General features: G+C 38.9%; 1 protein-coding gene across 18 annotated transcripts in view; it reads left to right on the top strand.

The window, feature by feature from the left end:
- The window catches only part of MYCBP2 (MYC binding protein 2), a 177,415-nt gene extending 156,069 nt beyond the window's left edge, over positions 1-21,346 (top strand). For 16 of the 18 annotated variants that reach the window (XM_039551478.1, XM_039551040.1, XM_039550824.1 and 13 more), the window contains 19 exons: positions 288-512; positions 1,124-1,189; positions 2,404-2,643; positions 2,782-2,880; positions 3,466-3,546; positions 4,143-4,409; positions 6,701-6,984; positions 7,119-7,215; positions 9,041-9,160; positions 10,755-10,856; positions 12,524-12,652; positions 15,141-15,273; positions 15,491-15,594; positions 16,695-16,883; positions 17,389-17,496; positions 18,487-18,696; positions 19,291-19,398; positions 19,602-19,767; positions 20,545-21,346. In XM_039551478.1, the coding sequence (XP_039407412.1) occupies positions 288-512; positions 1,124-1,189; positions 2,404-2,643; positions 2,782-2,880; positions 3,466-3,546; positions 4,143-4,409; positions 6,701-6,984; positions 7,119-7,215; positions 9,041-9,160; positions 10,755-10,856; positions 12,524-12,652; positions 15,141-15,273; positions 15,491-15,594; positions 16,695-16,883; positions 17,389-17,496; positions 18,487-18,696; positions 19,291-19,398; positions 19,602-19,767; positions 20,545-20,660 (2,844 nt within the window). In that variant the 3' untranslated portion in view covers positions 20,661-21,346. The remainder of the gene's footprint in view (positions 1-287; positions 513-1,123; positions 1,190-2,403; positions 2,644-2,781; positions 2,881-3,465; positions 3,547-4,142; positions 4,410-6,700; positions 6,985-7,118; positions 7,216-9,040; positions 9,161-10,754; positions 10,857-12,523; positions 12,653-15,140; positions 15,274-15,490; positions 15,595-16,694; positions 16,884-17,388; positions 17,497-18,486; positions 18,697-19,290; positions 19,399-19,601; positions 19,768-20,544) is intronic. The other 2 variants (XM_039551628.1, XM_039550863.1) reach the window with 1 other exon arrangement.
- Positions 21,347-27,702: the final 6,356 nt, after the last annotated feature.

Below are 27,702 nucleotides of genomic sequence, written 5' to 3'. Positions count from 1 at the left end.
TTCCTTCTGTTATTCCAAGGAGCATGAATTAATACTTCTGTTTAATGTTTTTGAAGTGTTTTCTTCCATTTATTTATATATTTAGGCATTTGCTAATATATTCAGCTCCTAGCTATTAATATGTCCTTTGGTTTAAAGGACTGAATAATTTGAATCAACAAAGCACAAATTTCTTGGAGAGCCCCTTCCTCAAAACAGAAATGCCTGTGTGGTTTTAAAAATTGTAAATCATGCCTGTATTTGGGCTTACTCTCAAGTATTTTAAATGTTTCCATTTGTTTTTGCAGGAACTGTGTATAGTGGTTTGTCTGAAAGACCTAACCAGCATTGTTGACATTAAAACATCAAGCCGACCTGCCATGATTGGTAGTTTAACAGATGGGTCTACAGAAACGTTCTGGGAGTCAGGAGATGAGGACAAAAACAAAACTAAAAACATCACAATTAACTGTGTTAAAGGAATCAATGCACGTTACGTTTGTGTTCACGTAGACAATTCCAGAGATCTTGGGGTAAGAAGAATATAAAACTGTCTCTCATTGAAGATGTATACTCCAAGTTGTATGTGTTTATCAATCCAGAAGTGCTGTTTTCTTTGTCAATTGGTAAATTCTAGTTCAGAAGTTCACGTTTCAAAGTAAAGTTTCTAAATCCAGTGACATAGAAAGCAGAAGCTGTTATAATTAAACCAGTCTGTCTGAATTTGCAGTCGCTTAAAACTGAAACTGGGAAACTTAATTCTCACTGGTGTGTTCAATTTCAGATGCATTTTCAGTCATTTAATTGTTTTAAGTTACTTTTCTTGCTCATCGTTTTTGCAGAAGCATTGGAAAAAGGAGCTTCCATAAAATCCGAATTTTCTAAACTTTCTACGGACTTCTTAATTGATCTGTACAGTAATTGAATGTTACAAATATATCTGTAATTCAACCACAGCTTTTAATACAAAGAGCAGACTGTTTTAGAGAGCTGTATTTTGGAACTCTTTGTCATTGCTTTACATCACTCTTTTTTGTAATGAAGCAACTTTCCTCTTTTATGTATGTACTCTCTTAATACAGAAGTAGTAGTCAGAACTGTCTCAGTTGAAGTGTTTCATTCTTATTTTGCTTGTCTGTTGCAGAACAAAGTGACCTCCATGACCTTCCTAACTGGCAAGGCAGTAGAAGATCTCTGCAGAATAAAGCAGGTAAACATTTTAAGAGTTGACATAGAAAAATTGCTGTCATTTTTTGTGCGCATATCAGAGATTTTTCTAAGCAAATAGTTTCCATTTCTTATGGTAGATAAATTACTTTGCAAATATCAGGCACCGTAATAAGCCTTGGAAAATATTGTGTTATTAATGACAGAATTCAGTCGTGTGTACTGACTATTGAGCAAGCTTTTACTTTTCTACTGAAACAGAACAGGGTTATGTAAAATTTTCCTTAGATTAATTTAGTTTTAATTACTATATGGTAACTTATCCTTTCAGCTGTAGAAGGTTTCCAAAAAGGACTCCCAGAACACAGGCAGGAACTGATTCAGCTTTGCTCCCTCTTTGCTCTGACACTTCTCCAACAGCTTTTTTACCCTCCAGCACACCCACATACTGTATTCTGTCTCATGGTATTAAAAAAAAGTTAGCCTTGTCTGCTGCAGCACAGTTCAATGCAGACACTGAGAATTAGTGTAGAAATGGGAAAGAACAAATATTAGCTTGATTATAAATGAGCCTGTGGATGTGAGAGAGGGCTGCCTTGGCTCAGGTTTCTCTGAGTGATGATGTGAGGCACTGCACCCTATCAATCCTTGGTTTCCAGTAGTGACATTGCAGTTTCATATGAAATACATGATTTCACACAGCATTATTTATGTTCTTTTTTTTAAACAGTACTTGCTTTAAAATAAACCTACTTTCATACAGTTCATCTCTTTTTTACAGTTAAGTCCTGCATATCTTGATAAGGATAGCAGATATTGACTTCCACAGAGTAACAATTTCATTGGCAGGGGTTTGTGTGAATAGAGATGAAAAAAATGTATCTACTGGTAATTAATTGTGTGTTATATTTGCAGTTAAATTATACAGGCTTTTTTTTTCTTTTTTCAGAAAAGTGGTGAGCAAATATCGGTTTTAAGGGTTGTTTTCTTAATATATGAACTGTTGTTTTGAGGATAAAAGGGATAGGTAGGCCACTATTTCTAATAAGCTTTAAAAACAAAACACAAATGGCTATAGGTCAATTTTTTAATCTGAACTCATGAAGTTGAATATTTTTATAATTAAACATAAGTCTTAGTACTGCTCAGGTTGAAATTTTCATTACAAGCATAGTATTTGTTACAGTGATATATGATGGCAGGTGACTTTTTGTTTGATGTAATGTCAGTTTCCAACTTTATATTCCTCTTTAATAGGTAGACTTGGATTCAAGACATATTGGCTGGGTAACAAGTGAACTTCCTGGGGGTGATAATCACATCATCAAAATTGAATTGAAGGGTCCAGAGAACACGCTAAGAGTTCGACAAGTAAAAATTCTTGGATGGAAGGATGGTGAAAGCATTAAAATAGCAGGCCAGATTTCTGCAAGTGTGGCTCAACAAAGAAACTGTGAATCTGAGACACTGCGAGTATTCCGACTTATAACATCCCAGGTGGGATTTTAATGATGTGTTATACAGCAAAAGCTACTATGAATTATAAACTTTCAGTGCTTTATGTTATAATGTAAAATACCACATCTGCACAAGTTTATCTTTGAGAGATGCTAATTATCATTGTCTCTCTTCCAGGTATTTGGAAAACTCATCTCCGGAGATGCTGAGCCAACCCCAGAACAAGAAGAAAAAGCACTGTTGTCTTCCCCAGAAGGAGAAGAAAAAGTACACAATGTATTTATTTGTATTCTATCAATAATACTTTGCTGAAAAAAATTATCCAGGATGATTTTCAGTGTTTGTTCCGTTCCTTATGCTGCATAATTTTCAGATAAAAACAGAAGTAAAATGTCACAACTGCTTATTTTTAAAAAATTATAATGTATTTTTTAATAATAAATTATAACTGAGGCATATGCATTTAATGGAAACATCATAATAATGGTGATGCAAATGATGCCTACAATTACAGAAGTACTTAACACCTGTAATGGTCAACCTGGAAGTCCTTGCCTATTATCTTGTGCCTCAAGAGAGGCTCTGTTAATACGTAGAGAAAAAGTATGAAGAAACTGCACTCCGCTTGTTTTGCCTATTATTTCATTTCATGCTTAAATTCCTCTTACAAAGAGTAAATACATTGAAGAGGTATTTATTAACCATAGTTAATAGCACTGATCTTGCTTCTATATCTTCTCTGTAAAAAAAGCTACAAACTTCTAAAACACAGTTTGTTGACATATTCCATGTTAGTTGCTACAGTAATTAGGAAATACTGTTGAAACTTTTGATCTAATATTAAATGTGCTTTTTATGAAGGCAACATCCGATGCAGACCTGAAGGAGCACATGGTAGGGATCATATTCAGCCGGAGCAAACTGACAAATTTGCAGAAACAGGTTTGTTCCTTTTGAAATTATTTGAGGATTAAATATTGGTGTCTTGTAATAAATGAGCTTGTTTTCAGTGATTATTGCTATGAGATTTTCACAATAATAGAGCTACTGATTAATTTTGAAATTTATTAGTTTAGTAGGTTAAGCAGAATGCTCTTCATCTTAACAAACATTGTAATCTCCTAAAAATGCTTTTTACCATGCTATTGTTTCTAAAATTTTTTTAAGCTTCCTGATTATTAAACTGAACAAGAGAGTATTTTAATAAGTGCTTTTCATTTGTGTGTGTTGAGTAAACTTACTTCTTAGGGGGTTTATGGGGAGTGGTTTTTTTAGCCTCAGTTCTAAGTAAAAAGTAAATTAAAAGGTAGGATCAGAAAAACAATAAAAAATAATTTGAATTAAATTTTCCAGAACAAAGATGAGCAAAAATTCAGCATTTTATTCTTCACTTGAATTTATATTAAAAAGTAGTTTAAGTACAAACCAAATTTCACAGGTTTCCTATTTTAGCCATACTTGCAAAGGTACCTAAACCACAATGTTTTACACTTGCTAAAATTTTTTCAGATTTGTGTGTTTGCCTTCTGTTTGGCCAGGTGTGTGCCCACATAGTGCAGGCCATCCGTATGGAGGCGACGCGCGTCCGCGAGGAGTGGGAGCACGCCATCTCCAGCAAGGAGAACGCCAACTCGCAGCCCAGCGATGAGGACGCCTCCTCGGACGCCTACTGCTTCGAGCTGCTCTCCATGGTCCTGGCGCTCAGCGGCTCCAACGTGGGCCGCCAGTACCTGGCCCAGCAGCTCACCCTGCTCCAGGACCTCTTCTCCTTGCTACACACTGCTTCTCCTAGGGTGCAGAGGCAGGTGAGTGCTAACCGCTGCTCAAATGTTTCGGTATTCCTAGAAAAATGTCTTCAGAATCCTAAAAGCATGTGAATGAAAAAATATACAGAATTTCTTCCGGGAATTGAAGTGTCAGGTTTTAGGGTGTGTGTTCTTTTTTTTTTTTTTTAAATAAGAAGAGCATGGTAGAAATGTCTATCAGATGAACAGCACCTAAGTATCCAGTGGTTTTTGAGTATTTCATACATGTATATAATGCCCATGTAGCGTGTGTAGCTAAGATGAGAGGTTTTCAATTACTGGAGTCTGTTATGGATCTCACATGAGTCCTTAGCATCTGTGTCATACACTCAGGCTCCAAGTGTAGTAGTATGGAACTAGACAGTTCCTTTCTACTCTTGGTATCCTCAAGGTGAGTTTTAATATCTGTTTCTTTCTGAATTCGAGTGCTGAGTGTATATATAGTTATGTACGCATAATACATAAACACATATATATGTTTTTAATAATGTTAATAATATGTAAACATATAAAATATTTGCATTAGTACAGTTAATGCACTGTTTTGTCGCTAGCTGCTGTGCCACCTTCAGGTGGATTTTAAGTTTCTATTGCAGAAGTTTTTATGTTTCATACTCTCTGTTCTTCTTCTTACAATGTTTGAACTGTTAAAATCTCACATCTCAACTTGCCTGGAGGCAGATACTGTCCTGCTTAGTAATTGTGGTCCACTGCAGATATGCAATAGCTCTTCAAGAAAACTTTGGAGGCTTGCACAGTTAGATATGAAATGTTAAATCTTTTAAGTTTTCATCAGCTTTCATGCTGACTTGGACCAAACTTTGTATGATACGTGCAATTTCAACCGCAGCTTCACCCGTTGGTAATGTTGAACCATGGCATTTCAAGAAAACTCCTCTTGGGTCCAGAGCAATTAGCACAGCAAAAAATTCCAGTTAGACTATCAAAAGGAAAAATAAAGGAGTGGGAAAAGAGTATTATAATTCTTAGTACCTCAGGACAAGTACTTCCAGAAGTCTGAAGTGTCTCTAACAGTTCTACCACAGTTTCCTACGTCTCAGTAATGCATGTGAAGTGGGTGTCTTGGTTTTGAAAGACAGGTGTCTGCTAAGGAAGGCAGAAGCCTCCCTTGAAGTGGCAGATGTAACCCCTTTCCCTCCGAGTTATTATAATTTTGAAATCAAGGGCCTTTAGGCAAAGATGTGGGAAATAGGAATAACAGTTCTTTACTATATACAAAACAACAACAACTCTGGCAGTAACAGCAATCACAAACCCAGTGCCAGCCTTCTCGGCTGTCGGGCCCTTTCCCCTCGGGTGCAGTTCCGCTCGCAGCCGGCAGGGGCGCTGGCGGCTCCCGGTGAGCAGGGCAGGTGCGATGGTTCCCCCGCGGCTGCAGGGGGCGCTCCGGAGCGAGCTCGGGGAGCACGCGGCACCGGTGCCCTGGGATCCCGGGAAGGGATGGGACAAAGGCTTCACAAACCCCAGGCGGCTGGCCCCGGTGTCCGGCTGGAGCCTCGGGAAACAGCAGGCTGGAATGGCAGGCTGGAATGGCAGGCTGGAGCGGGAAGCTGAAGCGGCAGGGATGAGCACAGATCCCGGGTGGCAGACGCGATGTATCCGAGCGGGGAACCCCCCGGAGGTCCAGGCCGGCAGGTCGAGCACAGCTACAACGCAGCGAAGGCTCCAATCAGCGGCGGGGCACGGCAGCCACAGCCCGGCCTCCAGCGGGGCAGGGAAGGTGGGCCAGGGGTCCTGGGATCTTTCTCCGCAGAAAGAAAAATGGCCGAAAAGAACCAGGCTCCTCTGACCCCACACCCAGGTGAAACAAAGAGTAGCCAGGTCTTTTGTCTTCTCTTAAGTACAGCCATTTGTCCCCTAGCAACATGCATATGGGAAAAAATTCCTTTAACAGGAAAAAACTAGGACTAAACTAAAACCCCAACAGTGACATGTCTGTACTATGCAAGCAAATCAGAGTTGTACAAACCTCTGTATCACCCTTACCCTAAGTCCAGTACCAAACATAATTTTGTTATTATGTGAAGACTAAGTGTTGTTTTAGTGAGATCAGTTCCAGACTCTTTGGCCTTGTCTTACTGCTTGCATTAATAAACACTTCACTGCAAGATACAAATACTGCAAATTTCTTACAGGAGTAATGAAATACAGCAGTTCGATTCAGTCCTTCTAACTGAACTAACTTGAGAAGAAGAAGCAACACTTTGCTTTTACTTGTAAACTCCAGCTGTCTTGGTAAGAATTGTGATGTTCCGATTTTTTTTCTCCAGGTAACATCATTACTGAGACGTGTTTTGCCTGAGGTAACCCCTAGTCGCCTGGCAAGTATTATAGGGGTGAAGTCTCTTCCACCAGCAGATATAAGTGATATAATTCATTCAACAGAAAAGGGAGATTGGAATAAACTAGGTATCTTAGACATGTTTTTGGGATGCATTGCCAAAGCTCTCACTGTACAGCTGAAAGCCAAAGGAACTACTATCACAGGGACAGCTGGCACTACTGCAGGCAAAGGAGTTACTACAGTCACACTTCCAATGATCTTCAATTCCAGGTTTGTTTAAAAATATGTAACAAACTACAGCCTACTGTATGCTGAATATGTACACTATTTCTTTGTGCTGGATTTTGACAAATACTAACTAATTATTTGAATTTATTTCATCTATTACCATTTATCCTTTGCAGCTATATTCGGCGAGGTGAAAGTCATTGGTGGATGAAGGGATCAACACCTACGCAGATTTCAGAGATCATCATCAAACTCATTAAAGACATGGCAGCAGTGAGTTTCTATCCTTTAAATGTGGAGGATATTCAAATATTTCTGATAAGGAAAAGTACATTTTTTATTGCTTTTATTACAGTTAGTATCAGATTGAGCTGTTAAATGTGAATTGGTCTCAAGAAAAAAACCATAGTTTTCTGGATAGAGTCTAGGGCTAAGAGCAGTAGCAACTGAGTTCTCATTCTGCTGAACAGAAATCCAGTTTTGAAATAAGCTTTTTTAATAAGTTGCTTATACTAGAATTTTAAGAGGTAAACAATAATTGTGGGTCATTTTCTAACATTGTTAACTTTAAAGCTTAATTTTTAAATCTTGAGCACTCAGTACTTCAATTGAAAATAAAACTTATCTGTGAAGTAAAATAATAGTGTTGTGTTCGTGTAACTGTTCGTAGACTTAATGTATGAGTTTTCTGGTTGAGATTGACTTCTTTCAGTCACTGAAATTATAGCTACTTATTACTTTAATTATCTGGGCTTAAATTTTCCATAGTTGCATCTGCTTCAGACAATTTTTTTGGCAGAAAAATTGATGAAAAGTGAATCAGCTATTTCCCAGAATCAATATTGGCAAAAGAAAGAAAGGGTTTGTATATGTTTTTGGGAAAGGTATTTAGTTGGGAGGTTGTTTTTGTTTTCCTTAATTCTGCACCTATTTCAGTGAGGTACTCTAAATGACCCAGATTTTCCTCCGTGAATACCCTTCGAAAGGTTTTTCAGTATCTTCAGGCTGGGAGTCCTATATTCTAAATCATTCACCGTGCTTAGATTAAGGAGGTTCCTTCTCAAAGTTGCTGAAGCTGGATTCCAAGTTCTCTGCAGTTACCGCTGTTGATTCTGACTACAAGATTTTAGAATCTCACAATTGATAAGAGTTACAATTAAAGTCTTTCTGTGTTTGAAAACCTTTTTTTGAGGCTTTCTAGAGCTGCTGATTATCAGCAGGGTGGCATCAGTGTAATTATCCTCTTCATGACAGTTACAAATGTGATTCCTTTCACAAAACCTTTTCAGCATTTGCAATGTGTAGGTACCTAGATCTCTGTTAGTCACTATAGCTTCCTTTTTAGAGTCCAGCAAATCTCAATTATGTGTCATCTTCAGCATGAAGTTCAGGACTGTAGAGATTACATTAAGAATTGAAGGATGCAGCAGCCTCTGAATCAGAAACTTGAGGGTAGGAGTTAGTGCCATAGGCTTAGAATGTTAAAGATTAGAAAGTATGCTGTGGTTCTGGTGTTTGCTGTGCAGTCCTCTATTTCTTTCTAATACAGGAACTGTGGAGACTATTCAGGAGGCTGAGCTAGGCATGTGAAGCTGATTTCTCTAGGAACCCACTGTGATCTGTGTGCTGGTCACAGTCACTTATCCGTGCTCCAGCATTTTTCTTTCTCCAGAAGGGGTGGGGACACTTTAGGAGAAGGACTTCCCATTCTTCAAATCATATGCCCTCTACCTATTCCAAGTTAATTATTCCAATAGTTGCTCAGAGACAACCTCAGTCAGTCACCTCAGTATTTGAGGGCTAATTTTTGCCAGATCTGTCTGATTTAAAAATCAAGGCCAGGTTGGATGGGGCTTTGAGGAACCTGTCTAGTGGAAGGTGTCCCTACCCATGGCAAGGGTGTTGGAACTAGATGATCTTGAAGATCCCTTTCAACACACATAATTCTGTGAAACAACCTGATTTATCAAAGTCATCCCTGGTTTCCTCTTTTTCTGTTCTAACTTGAGATACTAACCTAATGTTTTTCAGCGGGTCTAATTACAATTTTAGCTGCTCTTAATAAAACCTGTAATAAATTGAGTTTCCTCTTTAACAGGGTCATCTGTCAGAAGCTTGGTCACGTGTGACAAAGAATGCTATTGCTGAAACAATCATAGCTCTGACCAAAATGGAAGAAGAGTACAGATCACCCGTGAGGTGCATTGCAACAACCAGAGTAAGAACTTCACTGAACTTAGCATAAGTTCATTTAAATGTGCTGTAGGAGCCCATTCAATAACCTTCTGATATGTCAGAAATGCACAAGTCAAAACTGAATTAGAATTAGATATGCATCTGGCGTATCTCAGAAGTAATGAAGAATAAGTGTGATGCCTCTATACATTTGGGGGCTTATTCTTGAAATAATTCTGCTTGAAGTTTGTCACACTTGCCTTACACTAAATCTGAGATCATTCATCTGTGTGGAAAATTGCACAGTATGTATCAGCTGTCTTCTTTCAGCTCTCCAAGCAATTATTTTAAGTGGTTTGACTTCTAGGTAATCAGCTACCATATCTCAAGGCTATTATGAAAACACTCAGTAACAGATGTTCTCTAGGACTATTAAGTTAAGCTTCACCTGTGTTTGTCTCAAAAAATATTTGCTCAGCCCTTTATTACTGACATGGTGTAACCTGGTGGTTTTCTTTTCTTGGTGTTTACTTTTTCTGTGAATCTTTTATAGAAACTGAGGACCACTTTAAATCTTGACAGATTGCTTGAAATACCATGAAAAGCATGTTTGTAAATTATGACATTCCTGCTGTCGTAGGGAGTACAGATTTTAGCTTTTCAAGCTTAATAATTACATACAAAAGTAAAGGAAGTTTGCAGTGGTTTCAAGAATTTGACACTCATGTTGTTTTCCATCTTAAAAGTCTGTAGCAGCTGTTCTTTTCATAATTTTTGTTACTCATAAAGTCTCTGCTTTCTGGAGGTCACAGTCTCAGACTACCACTGGCTCCTGCTGTCATCATAGTAGTTTAATCAGGTCTTAGAGGAGCCCTGAATGTCAGCCCAGCTGCTCCTGTGATTGAATGTAGTTCTGCCATGGAGGTGTGGAGTGTTGGGGGAGAGTCTGGTAAAGTTTCTCAACAAAAACAATTTTATTCAAACATTTGAATAAAGACTGTTGCAAAAAGCAAGTGTCAAGCACCTCTCAATTTTGTTTGCACTGAAAAATTATCCTCATGTAGCTCATCTGTTCAGGATTTCACTGTAGTCAGTGGAGAAGATGGGAGGAAAAGCTTCCTTTGACTAGTTAGCTCAGAACCCTTTTCTAGGTAATGCCAATTGCCCAATGCAGTGAGGAGGGAACAGGGAAGTCAGTCTCATTGAGCTGAAGTTTTTGGGGGGTTGTTTTTGGGTTTGATTTTGTTTTTATTAATTTGTGTCCTTGAATTTCTTCTTCCCCAAAGCCCGCAATGTTTGTGCAAGTCTATATTTGTCATATTTCTTCATGAAGTGCTTTGGTTGATCTTTCTCCACTTTTTCTTTCTTGTGTGCTAGCTACTGTATTTATAATCATAAAGTGATAATACCTGAAAGAAACAAGGTAGTTCCCAAAAGTTAAGTAGGTTTTATTGTGTTCCTGACTTCTTTTGGAAAATAAACTTAGATTGTATGAGCAGGCTTCAGCTAGCAATAATAGAGGTTGCAGGTAAAGGTGACATTCTTATCTGCCAAAGTTTATCTATTCAGTGTTTGGTTGGGGTTTGGTTTGGTTTTAATATGTCTAAGACATTTAATTCTACCTTGCCTTTCAATAGCTGTGGCTGGCCTTAGCATCCCTCTGTGTACTTGATCAGGATCATGTTGATAGACTATCCTCAGGAAGATGGATGGGAAAGGACGGGCAACAGAAACAGATGGTGAGACTGAAAATCACACGGTTTTGTGTTTACTTTGATTTATTCACTCATCAAAGAATTTAGAATGATAGAGAATGGTCAACTTGGCCTTTCTCCCTTTTCTTCCCTCCCAGTGGGGATTGTACACACGTTTGAAGTATTTGTGTACTAGACAAGCACCGCTCAGAAAACAGAAATTCCGACTTAAAACAGTAATGTTGCAATTTTAACTGTATTCAGGATGAAATAAGGCCTTCCTGACACCTGTGGAATGAGTTTCTTAGTAGATTGACTCAGTTTATACAGCACCCTCTGTCAGAGCTTTTTCCTTCTGTCTTAATCCCTGTCACAAAATAAATTTAATTATTTTGTGTTATTCAAGAACTACTTCTCTGTAATTTAGCTTCCTCTTCCCCATCTCACTAGAGAATGATTACCTCAGGGAGGAACTCCTTCTAACTGAATTTAGTAAAACTACCATTTACACAGAGGACTTATAAATTTGATATGGAATATGATTCTGTCCATACTTTTCATTTGACAAAATGCCTGTGCTTTTCAGTATGACAAAAAGCTTGTGATTTTTTTAATACTATTCTAGAAAGAGCACAATAATGAAACTGGTCTCTTTATATCTTGGTTAGATGGATCCCTGTGGGAAGCAAGGGAAGGTTGTGCAATAGCAATGAAGGATAGAGCAAAGAAGCATCCAAAGCAGTTTAGTGTAGGTAGAAACAGAATACAGGAGAGGCATAAAGCTGCAGCAGCAGCAAGGAATAAAACTCTGCTTAGAAGGAAGCAGACACAGAGGTTTCTGAGGTGCTTAAGAAAGTCAAGGGACTTGGAGATGTCAGAGGAGCAGCCAAGGCATTGTCAAGCAGGCATTCAAGCTGCTGAACCCAGCCTGAAATTCCCCAATCCTGTTTCACATAGGGATATTCAAATGTTGAGGTGAACTGTGTGTCTCCCTACCAGAGCTGCTTTGAAAGAACTCTAAGTTGCATGAGAGTATCATGGAAACCACGTGTTCTGGGATTACAGTAGAAACTTGTTCTCCAGACATGTGCATAGTCAAAATCAGCTGTTGAAGTCTCTTTGTGGGGATATTTTGAATTGAAAAACAACCCTGCTGAATTTGTTTTTTTTTACGTATATCAGTAGAGCAACTTAATTTTATGATGGATTTTGAAGTTTGTTACTTCAACCATACTGTCTCTAAGTTATGGATGACCTACAGCTTTGTTTAGATGTTTGAAAAGAGTAAACGTACCATATCAAAGTAATGAAGGGTGAATACCATGCCTGTTGACTGACCTGAGTACTCATATCTCTGAACTTTCCTGTTAACATGCCCATAACCTGTTGTTACATAAATCTCTTCTCAGACTAGTTAAAGCAATGTCTCAACTGTATTGCTGAAAATGCACTTTTTTGGTGCATTACACAAAATAGGAGATTAAGAATATCAGAAAAACTCTTGTCATAAATTGAGGGGGTTTGTGTCAAGGAATAATTGCTTAAATATTGATTATTTTAAAGATAGCATTAGAAGTCAAAACAAGCTCTTTATCTGCCTTTATAAATTGGAGGGGAGGTGTGGGGTGTGTTACTGAGGGGAGAATAAAAACAGATGCCAAAAGGAAGTGAAGGACTTAAATAAGAGGAATTATTCCTTTTTTTTCTCTCAGCCAATGTGTGATAACCATGATGATGGTGAAACTGCTGCAATCATTCTATGTAATGTCTGTGGGAATTTGTGCACAGATTGTGACCGATTCCTTCATCTGCATCGGCGAACAAAAACTCACCAGAGACAGGTACAGTTGTGTGCACTGCATCATTGTGTGCGTCTCCCTAAATAAAAAATAACCAAAAGGTAGTAGCAAATACTGAATCTGAAAAGGGTGTTTTATTTTTGTTTTGGAGATGGGATAGACGAGTTTCCAGTTAATTCTCATTAGTTGTTTTTAGTTACATTCTCGTGTCCTTTATCGTTTACAAAGATTAGAATATCTTGCAGCAGTTCGTAATTCTAATTCTTATGCTATATCAACTTTTTCTCTCGTGTTCAACGTCATTTAGGATCACTTTTTTAGGAGAATTTAGAAACTGCATAGAATTTCTTAAGTATATATTAGTTCTTTATTCCTGTTAAATTGTATCTCCTTTACTACTTCTGTCATACAAGTCAGTGCTTGTCAACTGCTTCATTTCTAAAATATGTGTATTCCTTTTCAAAATCCAGGAAGATGATTTGACAGCAAATATTCCTACTGGTTCCCCTATGAGTCTTCTCTTATTTTCAATATTCCTCTAGCTTTCACTGTGTTTTCACAGATAAATATGTCGTCCTACACATAAGCTTGAAAATTTCCTGACTTCTTTTGTTTTTAGGATTGAAATTTTGACTAGATATAAGTTTTTATAACTTGCTGAGTACTCTGCTAATTAGTATTCTTCTGTGGTATTCTTTTATCCTTTTCATCTCTAAACTTGAAACTACATTCTCTTTGGATTTTTTCTTTTTGTCATTGAAATCAATGTTGAAGATGCCTTTACTTTTGGAATTCTTGAACATTTCCTCTTTCCTGCCACTATTTCTCATTTATGGTTTCTTGTGATCCTTTATTTTCCTCTTTCCCTCTGACTGCTTATATTTGTACAAAGATTAAAATAATAAATGTCATTAATAAAATTAATTCAATGGAACTCATTCCTCTTCTCCCTCTCCTGCATGCATCATATTAACTTTTTAGTTATGTTCAGGAATGGGCTTTTAAAGGAGATGATCATATCTCCTCAAAGTGCATTGTTTTCTGTTACTGAGCAGCCTTAGAGTGCATGAACCAGATAGTTTTCAGGTGGAACTAAAAGCAAATCAAAAGATAGATGCAGGGACACACTGCTTATGGTCGTTGAGTGCAGGGGATCAGCTGCTCTAGAGCACGTGTGATGTAACCATCAGATCTTTGGTACTGAGTTTCACTCTCCAGTGAAACACTCCTCCCTGGTGCCTCAGCATTTGCAGTGTAGTCTCAGCCTGGCATTTCCATGTGTGTCTGTTACCTTCTATTTCTTAGCCAGAGTCTTTGCAATCCCCTTTGAAATTCTCCTGTTTTGTCATCCTAAGAAGATCATTTTATGTCTACTCTTCTGTCATGGCACAGCACAGTCTAGTCTCATTCATTTTTCTGATTTCTCCTATATAGCCTGTTCAGATTACAGTTGATAAAAAGTACGTTTTTATCTCACAGAAGTCCTCACATTCTTCCTTTAATCTGTCCAAAATAGCTGCTTATCAGATTTTCCTACGTACTTCTAAACGCATGTTTAAACTTTTGCTCTTTATTCACCACTTTTACCTTTACATCTCACATGTTAAGCCTCTAAAATTCAATTTTGATTCTGCCATGTTTCCTCTCTCTTGTTTTCTGTTTGCTTCCTGTTCTTTGTCCAACTTCAGTCATACATACCTCCTTAATGTATTTTCTCTCCGTTCCAGAAAGGACAGCCTGTAAGTTACTCAGATGTGCTTATGTGAATACTTTATGAAGCAGTTAGGGTTTTTTTCTAACTGTAATAAGAATTAAAATGAGTGTATAAATCCATACCTGGGAAAATTCTAACTTTTATTGCATTGCAGGTGAAACAAATGCAAACAGAACTGCCTTCAGAGCTTGGGAAAGGAGCAAAAGAAGAGACTGCATGAAGTTCCTTACGGATTTCATGCGAGTTTTTTTATTTTGCAAAAACTTTGTATTTTCCCCATTGTAGCCAAAAGTATCCACTGTGTATTTATATGAAAGTCAAAAATATTAATATTACACACTTCTGTAATTGTTATTCTATAGTACATGTTATTAAGACCCTAATTCTCAGTGTTGCTTTGATAAACTACTAGCCATGGTTATGTGAAGATATTTCTGAAGTTATCTTGTGCTTTTAAAATACTGTGGCATACTGGCTGTGTTGGGTAGGAATTATTAAATCCAAGCTCGGTATTTTTTAAACCAGAAAAAAATGTGCAGCTCTCTTAGCATTGCTGCACTGTTGTTTCTCAGTCATGTTGGATCAAGAGTTAATTTTACTCATTTTTATTTCTAAAAACACTAAGCCTTTATCCTGAATATCTGCATATGTACAAGTTATGGAATGTATAGAAGAAAAACAGCTTGCAGTAGACAATCTCCACAGAATTCATAAAAGGCCTGGTGTAAATCCAAAGAGAGAGTGACAAAAATTACAGAGACACGTCTATGCTCTAACTAAACATGCTATTTAGTATCTGTTTGGTTACCTTGACAGGTATTCAAAGAAGAAGAAGAAGCTATCAAAGTTGATCTCCATGAGGGCTGTGGTAGGACCAAACTTTTCTGGCTGATGGCATTAGCAGATTCTAAAACTATGAAGGCTATGGTGGAGTTTAGAGAACAGACAGGTAAAACAACTGTTATTACTTGCTCTTTATCCTGGTTATTGTGATTTTCACCTGCTTTAGGGCAATTGTTTGTTAATAAAAATAGAATAGTTTAACTGCATAATAATTGCTGGATTTCTGGTTGTTTTTTGTGACTGCTGTTTTGATGTCTGATTGAGTATCAGTCCCTTGTGTTTTATTACAAAATTTTTGGCCTCCCTCTCTCTTTTGGCCATAGGAAAACCGACCACCAGCAGTTCTGAAGCATGTCGGTTCTGTGGATGTAGGAGTGGAACAGAATTATCAGCAGTGGGAAGCGTTTGTTCTGATACAGACTGCCAGGTGTGTATTAGCAAGTATCAATCGTCATTAATGACATAAATAGAAGAGATCATAGAATGAAATGGGCTTCTTATTTTGAATAAGCCTTGTTTATCCCTGTGGTCCATTTTAAATCAGATCTCTCATATGATAAAGTTCTAGTATTGAATATTATCATTCAAATACTTCTGAGTTTGTAAATGCTTATTTTAATTACAGACTACAAATGCTAAGTCAACTAGTATACTGGTTAGTTTCATTATTATCTTCAAGAGTATCCCAGGTTTTCACAACAGCCTTGCAATTAAAAAGTAAAATACACACTGTCAGTGTGAAGTCAAATGTACCAGAAAGCCTGATAAAAAGAGTTTGCCCAACAGTCCGTGTATTATGTGAGTGTAGAACATTTAAGACTTGGCCAGGTTTGTCATCTGTATCCATGTATCACAGAGTGTTTCTGTGCCCTCCAGTGTGGGTGCAATTGGCGGAGGGCCAAATCTTAACCAGTTTCTTACCCCATCCTATTTATTTCTGTCTAAGTGAAGCAAATTGGTCATCTTTTTTTCTCTCTCAGCCTATGAAGACATAATGTTACTTAAATTCAGTTCAATTTGTTGTTAGCTTCTAGGTAACTTTTATAAGTTTTCTATGAATTAGGGATGGAAATTAGAGGTGGTTAAAAATCCATTTCCATGTAAACTCACTTTATGCTGATTAATGATTAGCTTATAATGTATTCTTAAGAGTGGGTTACTTGATGCTTCTCCAAACTCTGCAGATATCTTGAAGGCTGTTAATACAGGGTAAGCAATGTTTATGCAGGAAGCACTCAATATATAAAATGCACACAAAGGATCAAAGAACAATTCTCTTTCTATTGAAAGTTTTAAATTATGGTTTCATTAAGCCATTTCCATTCAGGAGTAATGCAGGTAAACAAAGGAAACATTGTTATTTCAACGACACAACATTCCACTTTTCCCAAGTACCTGATGCAGCAGTAGACAATATAAATCATGACTCTTTCATCTCAGTTGATTGCACAGACCAGCAGTCCAACACTGTCAGAACACTCAGTGAAGGGGAAAAGATGATTAACTCTTTGCTTTTAATTTGTTTAGGAGTATGCTAAGATTGCCTGCAGCAAGACACACCCCTGTGGTCACCCCTGTGGAGGTGTTAAGAACGAAGAGCACTGTTTGCCATGCTTGCATGGCTGTGATAAAAACGCTACAACTCTTAAACAAGATGCTGATGACATGTGCATGATCTGCTTTACTGAAGCACTTTCAGCAGCACCAGCTATCCAGGTTTCTTGTTTGTTTGTTTGTTTTCCCTTTTAAGAAGTTACTGTTACAATTGTAATGTGCAGTATAAAGAAAGTGAAAATATTAAATCTTTCAAATTATGCTCTTAAAAATTTGAAAACAGACATCATAGCAATAGTTAAGCCACTTAAAAAGCTTGCTTTTTGTCTGGCATTAATTCTATAACAAGAAAGCAGATTGGATCAATTTAGTTTGCTGTGTCTGCTTTATTAAAATACATGGTATTTTATAAAGGAGAAAAACAACTGAGGTGATGAGTGGATATAATTCACATGTATTTCATATATCTGTAGGTGGTCTTGGAGTGGTTATGATTTTAATGCCCATTTTATGTTCTTTCGTGTTAAGAAGAAAATAGGGGTTTGCTAGGATTTTAAATAAATTAATATTGGGATTGATATATGTTGCCACTTAAAAGCAAATTACTACTTCTACTTTAGTGGTTAATGTAACTTCAATATTGACTTACACTTACTCTTTTCTAAAGCTGGACTGCAGCCATGTTTTCCATTTGCAATGCTGTCAGCGAGTACTAGAAAACAGATGGCTTGGGCCAAGGATAACTTTTGGGTTTATGTCCTGCCCAATTTGCAAGGTAAATGAGCTGCATGGCTACCTAAGTCAAGCAACTTACCTGATACTTAGCTTTTCCTTTTTTTTAAAATTTGTTAATACTGTATTGCTTGTTGCAGTATGAATGAGTTATATATTACTTGTTTTCTTAATTTCACATGTTGATGCATCTTTTTACCTTCTCCTACTATTCCCTGAGGTGTCCTCTTAAAAAATGATAGCATAGTCCAGACATTGTCTTAATGCTTTTTTATTCTTAGCGCCATCAGCTTGTAAATTCCCAGTATTTGGTGATGGTGGGGAGAGGAAGAAGTAATCTTAATGCACACTACCTGAAGCAGGAATTCTCTATTTTACTAACCACTTTTGAAGCTGCTTTGCTTTTCAGTGTGGGGGCAGAGCTGAAGAATACATGTACTTAGTTTAACTTAAGTTACTAACAATTCCTCTTGTACTCTACAAAAGTTAAATTGCTCTAAGCAAAAGCATATGATAGCTGCTGGAAAGAAGAACACCTTACCCCACCCTAGGAATTTGAAATTTGGGAATGGTCAGCCATTCTGCATGCTGTGGTTCTGCTGTCATGTTGCATTGTGGTAATTTATGGCAGTAGCTTGTGGCCACCAAATGATAAAGAGGACTGTTGGTCATTATGCTTAATTGCTGAGCAGTAAGCCAAAAAGGACCAAAATTACAGAAAATACACAATCAGAATATTCCTGTGCTGTGGTGAATATTTCATATACTCTTCACCACCTCCCTGGCTGTTGGTCTCTTGGAAGGGTTGATGTTCCTGTATCACAACAGGCCATAGAAGAAGCATTCATGGATACTATTTTTACAGCAAATAGAGTACATACTATATCAGTCATTGTTTAAAATGTCCACTGTCCAGGCTCATATGTTTTTATGACATCTATCATGCTGTTTGTACCTGACCATAACACAAATTATCATAGCTTTTGGGATAAAGATGCAAGGTACTTTAATCAGCATTTTTTTTTTATTTCAGAACAAAATCAATCACACAGTATTAAAGGATTTGCTTGATCCAATCAAAGAACTCTATGAAGATGTAAGGAGAAAAGCGCTAATGAGATTGGAGTATGAAGGGTTGCACAAGAGCGAGGCCATCACAACGCCAGGTGTTAGATTTTATAATGACCCAGCCGGCTATGCTATGAACAGATATGCTTACTATGTTTGCTACAAATGCAAAAAGGTATGGTATTAGTTATTAAATGTATGTTACTGTTTCAAAAGTAATTACTTAGAACAGAATATGTGTTTAATATATTGTGTATGGAGCAGAAAAGCAGGAAAAGATGTTGTTTATAGAATCATAATTTAATAAATCGAGTGTTGGGCAAATGAGATGTGAATAGTATCTTACCTTGGAAAGCTCAAGTGTGTATACAGAGCAGCTCAGAAACCAAAAGCACACTGAGTCAATAGCCACTTACAAGGAGGTGCCGTACGTACTTCCTCCAGTGCCTACTCACCTCAAGCTGCTACTTAATTCTGACATAAAGTTCATAGAGCACCCAAATCCTGTTCCAAAAGCCTTAAAGTCGCTTGCATAGACCAGGGTATGTTGCAGTTTTTGGTCTTGTTCATCCTGAGACTGAGCAACACTGAGTGCCTCAAAACCATGTACCTGCAGACAGAGTCAAGAGAGATCAGAACAGTGGAGACCACTGAAATGGCAGTCATTCATCGTATTCCCCTTACAAATGGAATTGGTTAAACTGAAAAGAATAGTTAAAAGAATAATTGTCTCTGGTTTAACATCCAATCATTTCTATATGCAATTAAGGCATATTTTGGTGGTGAAGCTCGTTGTGATGCTGAAGCTGGCCAAGGAGATGACTATGATCCAAGAGAGCTTATTTGTGGTGCATGCTCTGATGTTTCAAGGGCTCAGGTCAGTAAATAACTTCTGTTCCTGTTTCTTTCTTATTCTGAAACTGAGTACCCGAGCTGTACAAAAATTGACAGTCATTTGTAATGACATGTATTGTACAATATTGTATAGTATTCATATATTCTACAAAATGTAGAAATGAGTTGTTGGGATTGTTAGAACATGGCTGCTTCACTGACTGGTGTTTGCGTTCCTTTGTTCAGATGTGTCCCAAACATGGTACAGATTTCTTAGAATACAAATGCCGCTACTGCTGTTCAGTTGCTGTTTTCTTCTGTTTTGGGACAACGCATTTTTGCAATGCTTGCCATGATGATTTCCAAAGAATGACAAGCATCCCTAAAGAAGAGCTCCCACACTGTCCTGCAGGTAAGACGTTGACAAAGCAAATTGACCACACTGAATTCTGAAATAAGTAACAAGTTCTTAGTAGCTTTTCTTGCTGATTTTTTTTTTGTTTTGTTTTCTGGCAATGTCATTGCACTGATCACTTAAACATTAGATACTTTGATGCAGGAGTTTCCTATACCGGGAATTTCCCTATACCGGGTCAAACTCCAGATGTAGAATGATGTGTAAACTTGTGTATTGATAAAATAAACACACTGTTAACTGATGTATCTGTACTTAGGTAGCCACCATTTACAAACTGTTACCCCAATGCCTTAGTTACTAACTTCATGTGCTGTACATTGATTTGATATTAGTAATGATTGGGGAGAAAAATTGAGATCTTTTTGTTAAGCTACTTACATAAAATAAGTAAATAAATAAATTACAATTCCTGGTATGACCTTAGAATTATTGTTTACTGCAGAATGTAACTCCTGCTCATTATTATCAATTTTGCTCTTAGATTGTGTGAATTTCTTCCACAGTATTAATGAGATAAAACTTCCTTAAGTGACTCTCTACAAGCTTCTTGCCTCTTATAATTTGAATTTGATTGGTTTAAGTTACATGGCAGTTTGATCTTTCTTTTTGTCTTCAAAGACCAATTCAGCATTTGAATGAGATTATGTTCACTTAGCATGCTTGGGGGGTTTTTTTGAGGAAATGTACTGTATGTTTGTTTACATTGTCTGCAAGCATTAATCTATTTTTTTTCCTTTCTTTTTTTTCCCCTCACCCTTAAATTCACTGTAGGTCCCAAAGGTAAACAACTTGAAGGAACAGAATGTCCACTTCATGTTGTCCATCCACCCACTGGTGAAGAATTTGCTCTGGGTTGTGGGGTTTGCAGAAATGCTCACACTTTTTAGACTAGCATTTTTTTTTAACCAGAGCAAAACAGGTGCCCTCATCCCTCAAGTGTCCTGAAAACGAAGTCCAGCTGGGATGAGGATGGGACCATTCCATAACCCAGGTAAAAGGAACAATTTACAGTGCAAGAAGGATGCCAAATACCATGTACATAATTCTTGCTGTGAGATACTGACATTTTTTGAACCGAGACATCAAAATTTGTGAGGTGTTTGCATGTGGCCATTACAGTCATCGGCTAGGAAACATTGGACATTTACAAATAAACAATTGTTATTAAAGGATCTGTGTGTCTGTGGACTATGAATGATGCTGGCTTTCAGGAGAAAGAAAAAATATTGATTATTGTATACTGACTTTTTGTAATCTTGTACAATTGTAACGCATCACAAGTGGGGATGGGAAAGAGGAATATTCTGGTTTATTTCCTAGACTGTTATAAAAAAATGTGTTAGGAAGGCATAAATGTAACAAGTATCACACTGTATATAAAGGTATCAATGTTTGTCCTGTATAAGAAATATTAAATTACAACAGCAGTTTCATTTAAACTTCTGGGTTATGTTTGAGCCTGAAATTTTAATGAAGTGCAATACTGAGTGTGCCTCATATCTTGCAGCTGTAAACATAATGGAATGTACATGTCAATAAAGCCACTGTACATTTTTATACAGTGAAAGTCTAACAAATGTGTAAGCCTCCATTTTCAGAAGCACTTTTAAAATGGGGGGGAGGGAGGGAGGGGGAAGAAGGGAGGTGTCCCTTTAATTATTTCAGCAGACTCTTAAAAAGTAGAAAAGTTTTTTGGGTAAACTGGTGGTTATGGAAGTACTTAAGACATAAAATGTGCACTGCTGCATTTCTCAACAGAAGAGCTGGGTAAGTTTGCTAGCATTCATGTGAAGAATCGTATTTCCATTTCAATTACCAACAGTGTTTTAAAACACAAAAGAAGACTGTATTTTAAATTATTTTTGATGAGTTATATTTTACTGAAGACTCCTAGTCACTCCTGCTTTTAGGACAAACAGCTTTTTGCCATGAATTTCGAAATGTTCATTTCATAAGAGTCTGAAGTCCTCTTCATTATGCACCTGCATAATGAATGCAAAATACAACTTCAAGTAAAAACTTCTTTAAGATTTTCTCTTTAGATGTTTTTTCTTAGATGTGTTCAACTCCCTTTCTAGCATTTCTGTCTTGAAGCTGATGAAAAAGTGTGTTACTGGCTTTTACATTTAAGATATTGGTAGATGGCATCCACACCAGACAATCTTGATCAGACTGGAACTGTGGGATCTATCTTGCCTGACTTCAGACACCTGTAATCATAGAATCACAGAAGAGTCCTTTTGGAGATTGTCCTGCCCAACCCCCCTGCTAAAAGAGGTTCGCCTAGAGCAGCATGTGTATCTCTCTGCACTTTGAAATAGTTCAGAACAGTTCACACACCCATGAAGTACAATTGATCTTACTGTAGCTCTACCAAGGGATCAGGACAGGCTCAATCCATGGGCCAAGGCCAGTTGTGTGAGGTTCAACAAGGCCAAGTACCAGATCCTGTGCTTTGGTCACAACAACCCCAGGCAGCACTACAGGCTGGGCAAGGGCTGGAAAGCTGCCCAGCAGAAAAGTGGGGGTGCTGGTGACAGCAACTGAATGAGCCAGCAGAGTGCCCAGATGGTCAAGAAGGCTGGTGGCATCTGGCCTGTGTCAAAAATAGTGTGGCCAGCAGGACCAGGGCAGTGATTGTGCCTGTATTGGGTGTCTGACCCATTGTCATAGGTAGAAAATTTCTGAGTGTAGAACCATAATTACAAATTAATTCTATTTTTGAATTTTTCAGCCTTCTCTTTTATTTTAGACTAATAGGAGTATTAATTTAGGAAATTGAGATTATGGTGTGGAAAGGACATGACACTGTTCATGTTACTAAGTGGATAGAGTGAGGGATAGGCAGTACTGGGGAAATGTTTTTCTCACACACAACTGGCCATCCCCTATCACCACACCAGGGAGGCAGCACGGCCGCATGTGAGCATCAGGCTCTTGCACAGAACTCGGCTCTCTCACGTAATGGTTGAACCTTGGACACGCTGCTCCCACAGTGTCTCAGACATTCACGTCACCACATCTCCCCCACGCTGATCTCTGCCGGTGATTATAACAGATGCCAGCACAGGCCACTAATCAGATCAGTCCGCAATAAGATTGCTGTATGCCTTTCCAGCAGTCTCACATGTTTTTCTGTCAGCTGTTGATCCACACCCCACGCAATGGAAATAGTCAGTTCTTGTTTGTACCACCCTGTTTGCCACAGCCCACCACACACAGCTAATTTATACCAACCTCAGTTCTGGCCAAGGCAAGGCCTCAGTGCTCACACTTCGATCATTAGTTCAAAAATAGCTTAAACTTCTATGGGTGTATCCACCCACTGAACACAAAGTGAACAGTAAAAGTTAGTAAGATACAGCTAATTAACACGTCACCATGAGGGCCAAGTAAGCTTCATCCCTACAAAACAGGTTCCATCATACTGAGTTCATGTTTCACCTAGACAGAGGCTTAGCTAGGGAGCTTCAGGAGCACCCAGTCATTCGGGATAGAATTCAAACTTCTTAGGGCTTTTCCACAGCCCTCTCTTTAAGCCATGCCACACCTTGCAGGTGCCAGCGTGCAGTGTGTGTAGGGCAGATGCCTTGTTCCTCAGCCCAAGGTGCACTAGAAGGGCTGTGCTGTCACAGCCCCCACTCTCACTGATGGGGTCTGGTAGTGAGCTTGTGCTGCCAAGCATTCCAGGATCTGGCTCCTCACCAGGTATTCCTACAGAGGTGCAGCCAAATACAGAACAACAAACTGATTACACAGCAGCCAGGTGCAATGGGTATCATGAGTCATTGATAATCACTTTGATAATCAAAGATGCCCCCTGCCAGCTGGTCCAGGGAGTTTTCTCAGGTAATACCCACCTCTGCAGTCTCCTGGGATTCAAGAGGTGCTCTCTGCTCTTGCCTCAATGTTTCATGTAGGCTGTGGACTGCTTGTTGAAATACAGTCCCTTTGGATGTAGCAGGTTTCTTTCTGTGTACCTAAAAGGGGATTTGGACACTGAAACCTTGGATGGGTATTTGAGGCAGTGCTTTGGGTCATCTACTGAGCAGCACACACAGTGGCCTTTGCTACTGCCATCCATGGCATTGCTTCTACACTCCCACTCATGTCTGCATTCCAGGTGATCCAAGTATCCTTAGCCCATGTTAGGTCTCAGCTAATCTAGTATTTCCACCTCCCTGTCTGTTCATTCAGTAATACTCCTTTCCCACATGTAACTTTGTACACATCCTCCCCTGCACAGTTTAATTTCTCTGCTCAGTCACTGGGAGAGCATTCCCACCGCACCCAGCCCCATTCCTAGGTCTCACCTCTGCCATATACTCCTCCAGAACAGCCATTAAAAGAAGGAAGGATGGCATTAAGTATGCTGGCACGCAAAGGGAATGTGTCACATCACTTTAAGCTAGAGATTCAGGTGGTTTGGTGTGAATGAGGTATGATCCACTAGCAGTAACTCACCATCCTAATGCCAGTTCCTAACAAGGACACTTAGAAACTTGGCTGGGGGACCTCAAAAACAGCTCTTTAAATACATTTGCCTGAGGGCAGGTTCTATCAGTGGACTCTGTCACGGAGCAGTAATTGCAATGGGATGATCCGAGCTACAGGGTAAACACAACTCCCCACAGGTTTTGCACTAATAGACATAATGTATGTGAGCTGATATGTTGGGTTTGCATCCACCTCTGTCTCCCTTTCCTCCCATACAAACAGAATTTGAGCAACAACATTCCAGTTCAAGATACTGTTACTCATAAGATTGTTATCTCTATTTCTACACCTTCAGGTTTTTCCATACTCCCAGTGGGTTGTAGAATGGCCTGGAATCATAAATCTTTATTTTCCTCCTGATGGAGGTTGGGTACAGCTATGTACCTCCCACCAACCAAATCCTACTTTTTGGCACACCCTGAGTGCCTTACTGCTGACTGAATTTGACATTTCCTATGAATAGGTGTCCAGTGGCAGGACTTTGGATCTGTTCATCCAGCACTCTCATACATTCAAGGAACTGGTGAATAGCTTCTGGGTTTTGCCTCCAGTGCTAGGATACAAGACTTAGAAACAAGCCGTATTTGAAAACCAGCTTTAGGGTGTCCTTGCAGGACACATTTCACATGACACATAAGGTACCCTCCTTCTGTGCCTCGGTACCAAGGCCAATCCTAATACAAATGCCAGCCCTCTCTTAGCAGTAAGTCTGTTTGGGAATTTTTACCACTGTCACTTGCTAATCATGTTACCTCCTCACCCACTGGCAGAGTCAGCTGAACTGATTTGCAAGGAGCCACACAAAACACAGAGAAAATTCTAGTAAACGAAAAAACTACCAGGATGCTATCAGACCAACCTATGGATGAGCTGGCGCTGCCCCTTTCCAGTAGCATTGTTCTGTCCATGGATCACACCACGGCAAAGATGAAGTGCTGTCTGTGCTGCTCTGCACTGCTCAGTCCACTCGGCCCATTTATATGGCAGCCCGTTCTTTTTCAGCCGAGGCCATGCCACGAGACTCCTCTACCAGAGGGGCTCCAGCAAACAGCAGTTTTTACTATACTAACTAACAAAACAGAGTGGTGCAACAGCTTTTACCCATGAAGTAACCATGCGAACCATTCATCTGGAAAGAATTACTAGAGCCTCTAGAAACAGAAACAATATTTAGACAGTGAGGAACCTTTTAAAAGAATTTATCTCCAGCTTCTACTGAAGCATGAGCAGCATTAGGTAATCAGCCTGTTGCAGGCAACACTCTAGCCTGCTGTTGCTCATCCTTAGTTTTATCTTTTTATTTTTCTGTATAAGGCCATGAGGCCTTAAATTGAGGGCCACTGGTATAAAGACCATTTTACTTGCAGCTACTGTTTAAAAAAAAAAAAAGGAAAAAAGAAGACGCTAAGTTACAGCTCCTGTTCTCCTGTTCTGTAAGGTCTTGCTTGTGAAAGATAGAATATACTTATTTTATCCATCCATAATGCCACATTCTAACAGCGTAAGAAAGTTCCTCACCACAGAAAATCTTCCTGTATAGACACACTAATAAAACCAGGAAGTTTCCCTAATGATATCCATTGCTGAAAAACATTCATTTCTGTTGGCATTGATAAAGAACAAGTTCAGCTTTCCTCTAGTTTTTATTTTTCAGCACAATCTGTTGAGGATTAAGATTGTCACAGACATTCTAGACCAAGTCTTTCAGCCACTACTCATTGCATTAATACTCCCCATATTTTTTACAGCTTCTATTTTCATTAAATTGGAGTGGGCTACTCATGCCCTGCAAAGCCTGACATACTTTCATCATAGCTGGATCTGGCCTGTTATTGTTACTTAACTCTCTTCCAACTGCTTCTGTGATTTTCCCCTCCGCATTCTTATCCTAGCCAAATGCAAGCCAGGCTTACCAGGGTGGAGCACAGTTGCTTGCTTCAGGAATGCTTCAGAGCTACTTGAATATGGCCAGAAAATCAGCACAGAGATTTTCAGTGCTAAAAGGTGCAGCATTTACAATCAAGACCTGGCATTTGAAACGTTGCTGCAGCTTCATCAGGCAGGCAGTCTGCCAGCTGAAATGAGAAGAGCTGTTCCTGTACAAAAGAGCTGTTCCTGTAAAACCCCAGCCTGAGGTGGTGAGATCCCCCATTAGACACTGGGATGTTAACTGGCTATCTCTTGGCTTTTATGTCTGTGGGCTGTTCCTCATCTTCACATGGTGACAGTGAGCGCTGCTTCACATCTCTGCTATAAGTGAGTGACTCTCCCACCTGAAAAACTGACACTTCATAGAGTTTCTCCGTCTCTTTTGGAAAAATAAAAAGGTTACAATGCAGTTTCCTCAATAGTCTGCATTTCTGCATAGCAGGGCTCAGCACAGGCCCTGAACTTTTTCTGTTACTACTGAAAGCATACACAAATAAAAATATTATCATTTAAAATATTTCTCTCTCAAAAACCCATCTGCTGTTAGTTAAGTGATTAGTAAGGCAGAGGAACTACTGACACAGACACTCTTGATAACGGTGCCCAAGTTACTGACTAAAGCTCCAAAGTGCCCAGCCACTGCTGGCAACAACATGGCTCTTTCACAGACCAGCCCAGACCTGTGAATGTTCTTTGAACCTTTACTGCTTGGACCTTTCTTAACCTGCTGCCACCTATCTCAGTGCCAGCCACCTGAGTCCAAGAGCTCTGCAGTGCTTTGCCTGCCAGCTAAGCCAGAGCCAGCCCTGGGGGTCACCAGGAAGCCACACCACCAGCTGCCCACAGGTTTTCTTTCACTCAGTTCTGATAAACTCCCTGGTTCTTGTGCTTTGCCCACAGACACCACAGACATTTTTGTCAGTGCTCATCACCATGTCCAGGGCCTGGTTTGGCCCCAAGAACAGAGCTGCAGCTGCCTTTCTTGCTGATTTTAGCTGCTATGTCCCCAGACGGTGGGATGCTGAGAGTCCTTTCTGCACTTGTTCTCCTCTCCTGCACACACAAAGGGTGCCTCAAACTTACACAAGCAGTTATAACAAAGCAAAGAAGGGCACAGGCAGTGAGCCAAACTTTGTTTACTCTGAAGATAAGGCAGCAAATTGTAACTGCAAACTGTAAGAAGTCCCTCCCAGTAAGTCAATACATTGAAACTCAGATAATGCAAGTAAGGTTTTTAAAGTTAGGTTACCTTACAAATAATGAAATTGCAGCTGTTACATCTCCCAAGACTTCTATACAAACTTAGAAAATATTTGTTTTGGTCAAGATACGTTCCTTTTTTTTTTTCTGCAGACACAAGAATTTGATCAGAGCATAAACCTTGATGAAAATATATTTTTACTGACTTCACATGACATGACTCAGTTACATCACACTATAATGCACGTAAGGCTGCCTTAAAAAAGTAAGAGAGGTGACCAGAAGAAGCAGCAGCTGCTTGCT

The sequence above is a fragment of the Corvus cornix genome, chromosome 1 (genome assembly GCF_000738735.6).
Source record: "Corvus cornix cornix isolate S_Up_H32 chromosome 1, ASM73873v5, whole genome shotgun sequence".
Classification (NCBI taxonomy): domain Eukaryota; kingdom Metazoa; phylum Chordata; class Aves; order Passeriformes; family Corvidae; genus Corvus; species Corvus cornix.
The sequence above is the reverse complement of the archived record's forward strand: the minus strand, read 5'-3'. Positions and strand labels throughout refer to the sequence as shown.